This window comes from Bemisia tabaci, chromosome 9 (assembly GCF_918797505.1).
Source record: "Bemisia tabaci chromosome 9, PGI_BMITA_v3".
NCBI lineage: Eukaryota > Metazoa > Arthropoda > Insecta > Hemiptera > Aleyrodidae > Bemisia > Bemisia tabaci.
Window position 1 is genome coordinate 39694351 of NC_092801.1, and position 9837 is coordinate 39704187.

Sequence of the window (9837 nt, forward strand, 5' to 3'; positions counted from 1 at the left end):
GTGCATTAACATTTATTCAATTTCTGACCAAAATATACCTGTATGTCATAATGATACCCACAGAAAACCTGCCCTCAATTTTTTGTTCCAACTTTCTCTCCAGAAAATTTAGATTTAAGTTTATTAATGAAGCTCAGAGCTGAAACTTGTTAAAACAAGGATCATCAGCATTCTAGACAGATATTTTATGAAAAATCTTTTTGCAAATAGTTAACGCCTCTCTGAACCAAAGTATTTTAAGTGCAATAATGTAAGTCATACCAGTGTAATACTACCCATTTCATTAAATACATCCCCACAAAGTTTATATTCTGACCGAAAAAGAGGAAGTCTGCCATATTACTGTGAAACCTCTGTCCTTTCAGTCGCAGCCAACCTTCCCTGAAGATTTATCGATGGTCTAAGTGCAAAACCACGTATCTCTGCTTGCGATGTCACAGATTTTGCTTCATATCTCATTTTCTCCTCAGAAAACTAGTCAATGTAATTTCTTGAACACTTTCCTTGAACCTTCTTTCCTCTCTCTCAGCAGAATGCATTGTGTAAATTTTAAGCTACACAGTCGGCTTGTCTGTCTTCAAAAAACAAAAAACAAAATAGGAGTAAAAATTTTGAGACTCGACAGTAAAGATACATGGTTTTGTACTTTGACCATTGTTATGTACCGTAATTTCCTTCCAGCTTTTAATTTCACATCACACCCAATCAAGAAGCAAGACAAAATTAGCATGTACAGAATTGTTATTTTCTTGAATAAAGTTTATTTATTTAATATTTCTGCTTAGTTAACTTCTCAGTTCTCCTCAACTTGGGTCAGGTATAAAAAAACCAACTGTGCCACACTTTAGGATGATAAAGCCCATTCTTTGTAAGGAAAAACGCAGCATGAGCCTTCGGACCTTGCCAGTTTTCCCTCAATAAAAACCGAATTTACGGAGAAAATTGAGAAAATTTCGGAAAAATTTTGCAGAAAGTTTTATTCGCAATATAATAAAAATAACCGAAAATTTTAAGAAAAAATATAAAAACTTCCTTCAAAAATAAATGTTTTATCCGAGGGAATTTGGCAACTCTCGAATGTTCAGGCAGCATTTTTCCTTGGCACAGCAGCATCGACAGACTGCTACAAAATAAGAAAAAAAAATCAAGGATGTTTGAAAAATTACATGATTTTTATTTCATCAGTTTCACAAAGGTCATAAGTCCAGGCTACGATCAATGTTGACAACTACTCCGAGATTTGATGACATAAACCTGTAAATCTCAGGAATAGTATTTAAAAATGACAAATGATTCGAATAGGACTTGATTCATGAATGCTTCATAAAGTCAAATTTCTACGGGCTCCATGGATCTGAGAGCATAATAGGTCCGCGGTAATTTGGATAATCGGCAAATTAGACATTGAGGTGAAAATTAAAAATGAACTCCTCCTGATACAGTTCGACTGGAGCAGAGTTACGGACGATTTCGAGAAGAGAGTGCTTTAATTTTTCACCATCAGCTGAGTCGACAATATTACCGTGGTGGATTTGCAGCAGTATAAAAATGAAATACATTAAACACTACTAAAGTGCTATGGATAAGAAAGACCTATCCCGCGTTGAAAATGCAACGCAAAGCACACACAAACAAAAAATTAGAACAAATAAAAAAATTGATCATTAGAAGATGTCGATCTTCATCTGGACAGTCACATCTTGAGGATGTTTCAAGAGAAAGTATCCACCTTGAATATCTTTTCAACGAATTTGAAGATCATCGAAACACTTGATATTTTTAAGGGAGGCCTCTTTTCCATACACTTGCACTTTTGAGTCCTCAAAAGGGCGCTGTGACGCTTTTCAATAATAGAAGTTGCTTAAAAGATATTCAATGTGGATACTTTCTTCAGAAACACCCTGTGTAGTTTTAAATCTTCATAGCATTCAGTAAGGGTCTCATTATCACAAGAATCGATACAACCTGATCGAGATATTGCGTACATGCTTATTAGGTCTGATTATGAGTTTTAATTTACCGCTAGGATTAAAGTTTAAGTAGCTCATTAGATCCATATGGTACTTTCTGATTTTTTACAAATATTTATACATAGTGAAGGTAAAGGTCATACAAAACAAAAAACAATTTTCTTTCGATACATTTACCAGAAAATTTGCATCCTTAATTACTTAACAAAAAAAGTTTTCTGCTTACATATCAAGAGTCTCCAGTACACTCAGAGAAATTTTACTGGTTATTAGAGTAAAAAAGACGAAAAAAGGAGTCGATCACACAGTTTAAAAATGTTTTAGAAATTCTACAATTCATTTCTGATGTTACAAAAACAAAGGGTTAATTACTGGGAAATGTAATAGCTCGGCGTTTTCACCACGTAAAACTTCTCTTCTAAATTGAGAAGTATTAATAGATCAAGATTAAAAGATCTTGAAACTCCAGGGAAAAATCGCAAACTTGTCAGAGCAAAGATTAACGTACTGAGTACAGACGCTAAGAGAATGGTTATTGATGTGCAAAAATACCAATGGTTAAATTTACACTTACGCAAAGAAAATTAGAGTTTTGAATTAGGACCTTCAACTACAGTGAAATATTTCCATTTACTTTACAGGGTGGAACATGTAGGACAAAATTAAAGGTGGAAAAATTGATAAATCAAAAGTACATTCAAAACAAAGTTATATCTAAAGGCTGAGAGAAGCATGTACAAGGCTGGACAATCTTCATGTTCTTCTGCAAGCGTGCAAGATTTAAAATGCTATGTAAAATATTTTCATGCATCTATGCACAGAACTAAAATTTGTAAAATTACACAGCTTCACCTCAAAAATTTTGAGCTCCAATGTAATGATACTATTTCTGTAGCTGAGCGCTAAAGAACCGTTATTTCACTTCCACCATTGTTGCCAGTATCAGCACTTTCCCCTCATTAAGCCTATGCAAAATATCCAAATTTTATTGCACAGCCTAGCAACCTTAATTTCTGCCCATGCAACAGCTCCATTTTGACCATGCTCGGGAAAAACAACATATGAAACTTCAAACGTTGCCAGATCCCTTAATAAGTCTGTCAAGAATGCAAGTGACTCGATTTTACAAAAATTGCCTCATACGTTTCTTTAGCTCTTGACTACAGATTTGACAACGATTCATTGCTCCAATCGGAAGGTGAACATTACTGGAAATAACTGTGAGATTTTTACAATTCTGTTTCCGATGAATATTTGAAGAGATACTCCGAGGCAAAGCTTGCCCTGCAATATGAATAAACTACTAAATTAATCACTTTTAAATCAAAATAAATACATTTTTCGAGTACATACAAATGTTCGCTTCAAAAAAAATAAAATAAAATGTAAAGCTGACCAGAATAACTCTTTGAAGGCTGACGGATTTGAAAACACCCAGTTCATGGAAAATCGATTCACTGGGAGTTTCATTACTCAATTTTACTCGCAGTTATGATGTCTACGTATCGAGTTCGTTGTTCAACTCAAGACGCCTCTTATACAAATTTTATTTGTTCATGACATTTTCCCATCGTGAAACAAGGAGAGGTTCACAGAGAAAAAGGCGTTCTTTTGAAGGGAATATTTACTTTGAGGACTAGCTTACTTTATTAAGTCTAGTCACAGTCTAGATTAAATGAAACGAGTTTCTATAAAAATCAAGGAAATAAATTATTAATTCTAAGAAATTGAAGCAAGGATGGCGATTAGGCAGGCTCAAGATTTTGGTGCGACTGCAATAAGCAAAAAAGAACCTTGAGTATAGGATCTCTGCTTATATGCGGCTCTTCTTCACATAATGCAGTCCACAAATGCTAACAACTAACTATGAAAATTTTTAAGATACCTAATTAGTGCTTAAGCACATAACATGATACTTGCAACTTGAGAAGAAAAAAGAGAAAAAAAAAACAATAACAAAATTAATTAAAACTAATACTTGGTCTACATGATGGATTTGCAAAAAATTTAAAAGAAAATGAAAAAAAGAAAAGAAAAAATAATAATTATAGTAATCAATAAAAATAAATGAAAAGTTGTAAATGGAGGGGACTGAAAATAAACGCCAGAAATCTAAAAAAAAAGAAAGAAAGAAAGAAATTGGTCTTCACAAGATTAACAATAGGATTTGAAATGAATAATTTTAGACCTGAAGAACACCCAAATAATGCACTGATAAGCAGTTACTTAAGACTAAATTCAGGCATTTCATTGTAATTTGTGATTGAAATTGTAAAAAAACAGACCCATGACAAACAAAAACCAAGGGCTGAAATTAAAAATTATTAGGTGGTGTTTGATCAGAAACTAAGCACATAGCTCAAACCACATTGGAAAATACTGGATGAGAAAATCTTTACAGGTCAATATGACATAATACCTTGACAAACAAAAGTTTTAAAGTGGAGGGCAATGCACAATGGGACTAAAGTAACAAAAAAAGAAAAAAAAAATTGGAGACTGAATAAAATGGAACTGCCGTCAAGAATAAATAATGCCGGTTAAATGTAAATTTTCTCAAAATTTTGTAAACGAATTTGAGCTACCTATTCTATAGTTGATCAAAAAGTGAAAAAAAAGGGTTGTGTTTATTGTTAAGCCACTTGTAAACCTTATTTTTCCTGGGGTGGACAGGTTGTCAACCATTTTAAAAATCCACCAACCACCCTAAAATTAAATAAAAGTCGCTTTTAAAAGAGATTACCACAGCAGTGACATTCTCCAAAACTTCCTCCAAAATTCTCCGAGGATGCCTCAGAAAATGCACTAAAGTTGGCACTAACGAGGAAAGCAATACAAACTAAAAAGTTCTTAGTAAAAGGTAAATTATTTGAGGAGTGGGTAGACTGAGTGAATACAGGAAATAGTTAAAAACGTAATTATCTGTTTCATTCTTTTATGAAATTAAACGAAAAAAAGGAAAAAAAGGAGTGCACCTTTTAAAATTGTTAGCTAAATTTTCAGAGATTTATCAGCTATGAAGATGGAGAAGTTAGCTGAAAAATGACGAAATACTCATTGTAGCCATACAAATTACAATAAATATGAAACATAATGACACTCTTGATGAATCATAGTTTTCTTTTTTCTCCAGGGAGTTTTTTAACATAATGCTTTTTTTGTTTGAAAATTTTAAAACATCAAATTCAAGAGATTTAAAGACTAAAATTTTCTTGATTTCAAAGAATGGTCTTGAAATTTGGGGTGATGGCATTTTTTTTTTTTTTTTTGCAAATTTCCGAACACCTCTAGAATAGTTAGGTGTATTTTAACATTCCTCATGTTTTTTTTTACAAAACTTAGATGTTGATTCAACATTGTAAATATTCTGAAGTAAAGCTCTTGAAATTTCAGACTCAAAATTTCATGTTTTGAGAAGTTCCTTTTTTTGTCAATGTATTGGTTACTCACGCTCTGAGAGAGGGGTGAAGAAAATCAAATTTCTATTACTTGCATGAGAGAGAAGGCGTTGAAGGCGTTAGATTACCAATATGAGACAAAATGAGCAACTCCAAACAAGGTATTTGATTTAACAATCAAGGAAGTTGGCAGCCATCAAGAGTTCAAGAGCGATCTGTGGAGCGATTGGGAACTCGGGTATTTCTGTTGAGCTGTTGGTGTATCGCACTTTGTAAGTAAAGTACATGCAAACTTTCTGCAAGACATGGGACCTAGAAAAACAGTAATTTAAAGCATGGAGTTAAGAACTGTAGCAACGATTAGTAAAATGATTCCTTTATTGTTCACAGACACAAAATTTTTTATCTCCCACAGGAAGGACATATCTTGTCTGCGATGTTTCATTATTTCTAAAATAATTTCATTTTTTCTCAGGAGAGCTTTCTCACAACTTTGCCTGAAAATTTTAAAGTCTTCTCTCACAGGCATAAAGAAAAATCAAACAAAATTTCAGACTAATTGTCTGATAGTTCTCATTAAAAAAATAAAGTCAGTAAAAAATCTGAAACAACGCTAGTAAGATACGCCTCCTCTTGTGAAAGATGATGTGTTGTATGGCCGAGCAATGTCTACTAAATTCTATTATATAATTCTAATTGCTTACTTCATACAATATAATCATCACTGAATGAGACATTGACATATACCTCTAATAATAATTTTAGCTTATTAGTAATATCAAATGTTTACATGAACTAAGTGATAGAAGGTCTCAATACAAAGCAATGCCTCTTCTGCACCATGTCAGATTGCCATTACATGTCCATTTATGGTATTCTAGATTTTACTTTGCCTACCGATCACAGTCGCTCATTTTCATGGGCGAATATTATGATGACAGTGAATTAGGACCAACAAGTTACATTTAGACTTACTTCAGCTTAATTTTTTGAGTACCTTTGGGCGAAAGATAATCATCTACAACAAAAGATCGAATTACTACATTAGTCATCAGCAACTTTGTAAAAGAACCGTAGTTGCAGATGGAGCCAGCGCCCAATCCTTCTAATACAAGACTCAAGTACTTACGGTATTTCACGGAAATGGATTTCATTTGTTTCGTTCTCAGCAAACTGTCCGGGTCCACTTAACATAGCTTTGATCGTGTTGGACATGATTGCGTACTCTCGCTTTACAATAAACGCATGTCCATCGCTTGATATCAACTTGACATACATGGCGTCTGGCCCTTCACACCCTCCATACACACGCTCTTCATTTTCCTGTAAAGACAGAAACCGGCGTTATAATAACATATTTAATGTTGAAAGATGGTTCAGAATTACTCTTATTGAGCCCCACTGAACAGGTTAGGCGACCGAGGTAGTTGCTCAAAGGTAGCAAATTTCCGGGAAGAAAAAAATTATTCCAAATTTTTTACTTTTCTTCACGAGGACAGCCAAGCAGGCAAGATCTGAAAAAAAAAATAGATCTGTACTTTTCAAGCGGGGTATCATTTTTTGAAGAATTGTTGGGTGAGGCCCATCAAATCTTTTCGGTACAAAAATTTTACTGCCGCAAACATCACAAGGGCAGGAAAATTCTACTTATTTTACGGCAGCAAAAAATTAGAACCAGGCATGATGCATGATTCCCGCTAAGGTGTCAGAAACATTGTACTTCTAAAAATTTACCACATAGGCAGCAAATAAGAAAAAAACTAGAAACGTGGCCAAAAACTGTAGGTTACAGGGTGGAAAAAATATTGCAGGATTAGGCTCACTGGTGAGCACGATCTACTGCTGACATCTAAAAAGACCCAGAACGTCTTAGATCTCTCGGCGTGACCTCAACTTGATATTCCAATTCAAGCTGCCTGAGCTAACCACTCTCCCTCTTGGTTGTGTACTAGTACACATTAGAGCTCAAAATTTGGACTTTAATTGCAATTTTTTAACTTATTGGCTTTGTTTCCCGCGTAAAATGGTAAGAACCCAGCATCATTTTACCACCTCGTAATAGGCAGCAAATAAATATTATCAGGAAAATGCCAGCATCTCTGATTTGTAGATCTTGATGGAAACTAAAGGGTGCACGGATCAGAAATGGTTCCTTCAACTTTAATGTTTGTATTAGTGAGGCATAATGATAATAAAATAGAAAACAAATGTTATTTAGGGATTCAGAAATGGGCTAAATTTTCGTGGTTTCTGCCACCTTTACAACTACAATAAACTTTAAAAATCATTTAAGATTACACATCCGGCTTCTGTTTTTGAACCGAGTACCATTTTGAAAACAAGGAATCAGACAGATCTTTTCTTCTCAAAAAACATAAACTTAATAAAATATTTTATCATGCTATATCTACTCAATTATTAAATTTTCTTCTAATATTACAGAACATCTATGAAAAAATAAGTTCGCAGAAAAATATGATGGACGATTCAGTGCTTACTGAGAGGAGAAATCATCGTGCTGAACATGAAGATCTGCAATTATTTTTGCATGCTTTCAAGTCACAAATAGCGCTAAGCGATTAACATCGCAAAGAAGAGAATAGCGTACGTGAATCAAAGGCTATGAAACTTCAATGACGATGCATTCATGTTGAAGGAAATGATTACAATAAGAGTGGAACTAAGAAATGGAGGGTAGGCATTGAATACAACAATAATTAGTTATGTTTCCATACCTTCTTGTCATCCATGGCTCAGGCTGCTTGTAGCTAAGATAGTGGCTTGTGTTGTTCAAAATGGGGGCCTGAAAATGTTCAAAACCACAGTTATTGATGAAGGCGCTCTCACAATGAAGGTCATGCTAACATAACCAAATCGGCAAACACAAGCAGTGGCTTGAAAATAGTGTTCGAGAAATAATAAGGAATACACTTGAAGAAAATACTTAACTAGTTGGCTATGCAATTATGATAGCATATTGATATGAAGATTACAGCCAAGAGGAAAATGACAACATTTTCCGCATGTCATACTGTGGCCTTTGTCCACATACCTCATGTTTTCTTACATAAGTTGAGAGATTGAATACTCAAATCCGGAATTAACTAAATATAATGATAGAATAGCGATAGGCTTACCAGAAGCGGTGAATTGAAATGGTGAGATTTTATTTAAAATAAAAAAAGAAAAGGAAAAAAAGTCTCTGGATGATAACAATGCGCCAAATGGGCAATGTAAACAAGATCAGTTTCAGCAATGTTTCAGTTCAGTTCCTGAAATCGCCAGGGCTATCCGAAAATCGACCAATCACCAGCTTTTCTCACCTGCCAACAACATCAACTCATTGGACCAATCATGTGTATGGCACGCATTTTTTTTATCTGTCTGCAATCTGATTGGTGGACATAGTGTACCTTGAGCAGGCGCTATTTTTAAACTTGACTGAGGTTACTGAAGTGAGCCCATTGCTGCATCATTTATAATTCGCAAATCGCGTAAATTCAGGGTAGGCTCTGAGGTTTTCAAGTTTTCATTTGTGCATCCCCTTTGACGCATAAGATATTGAGTATGCACACCCAGAATCATCCTTGGAAAATTTCGAAAATATCCGAGGGGGAAATCTTTAGGAATGTTGTCGCATTGCTGCATCATCCATAATTCGCGAATCGCGTAAATTCAGGGCAGGCTCTGAGGTTTTCAAAATTTCATGTGTTCATGCCCTTTGACACATAAGATATTGAGTATGCCCACCCAGAATTATCCTCGGAAAATTTCGATAAAATCCATGGGGGAAACCTCAAACAATGTTGCCGCATCCATCGTCAATACGAGACAAGTCGCGTAAATTCGGAGCAGGCTCTGTCGTTTCATCAATTTCATTTGTTTATCCGATTTGACGGATTATATTTATGGAGGATGGACATCGAAGACCATCCTCTGAAAATTTCGAGAAAATCCAAAGGGGAAATTTCATGCAATGTTACTGAATTGCTCAATTATCCATAATTCGCGAGTCGCGTATATTCAGGGCAGGCTCTGAGGTTTTCAAAATTTCATGTGTTCATCCCTTTGACACATAAGATATTGAGTATGCGCACCCAGAATCATCCTTGGAAAATTTCGAGAATATCCAAGGGGGAAATCTCTGGAAACGTTGTTGCATTGCTGCATCATCCATAATTCGCGAGTCGCCTAAATTCGGAGCAGGACTGTCGTTTCATTGATTTCATTTGTTCATCCAATTTGAAAGATTTTATATTGAGTATGAACACCTAGAATCATCATCAGAAAATTTCGAGAAAAACAAAGGGGGTTATCACGAGCAATGTTGCTGTTTCCATTATGATGCATGATAATTCTTGAATTGGCCGCCAATAATTTTTATTATCTTTATTTAAGCTAAATTTTTCTTGATACATGAATGAAAATATTGAATTAAGCATACATATAGTTCGTAATAAGCAGATTGT

The 9837-nt window shown here is 34.7% G+C and overlaps 1 protein-coding gene across 1 annotated transcript; it reads right to left on the reverse strand.

The window, feature by feature from the left end:
* Window positions 1-1153: 1153 nt before the first annotated feature.
* Window positions 1154-8660, reverse strand: EloC (transcription elongation factor elongin C). Its single transcript, XM_019047217.2, has 4 exons — window positions 8506-8660; window positions 8104-8171; window positions 6498-6691; window positions 1154-5680 (listed from the first exon to the last, which is right to left on the reverse strand). Exons 2-4 carry the CDS (start codon window positions 8116-8118, stop codon window positions 5539-5541), a joined length of 351 nt encoding a protein of 116 aa, XP_018902762.1. The 5' UTR covers window positions 8119-8171; window positions 8506-8660; the 3' UTR covers window positions 1154-5538.
* Window positions 8661-9837: the final 1177 nt, after the last annotated feature.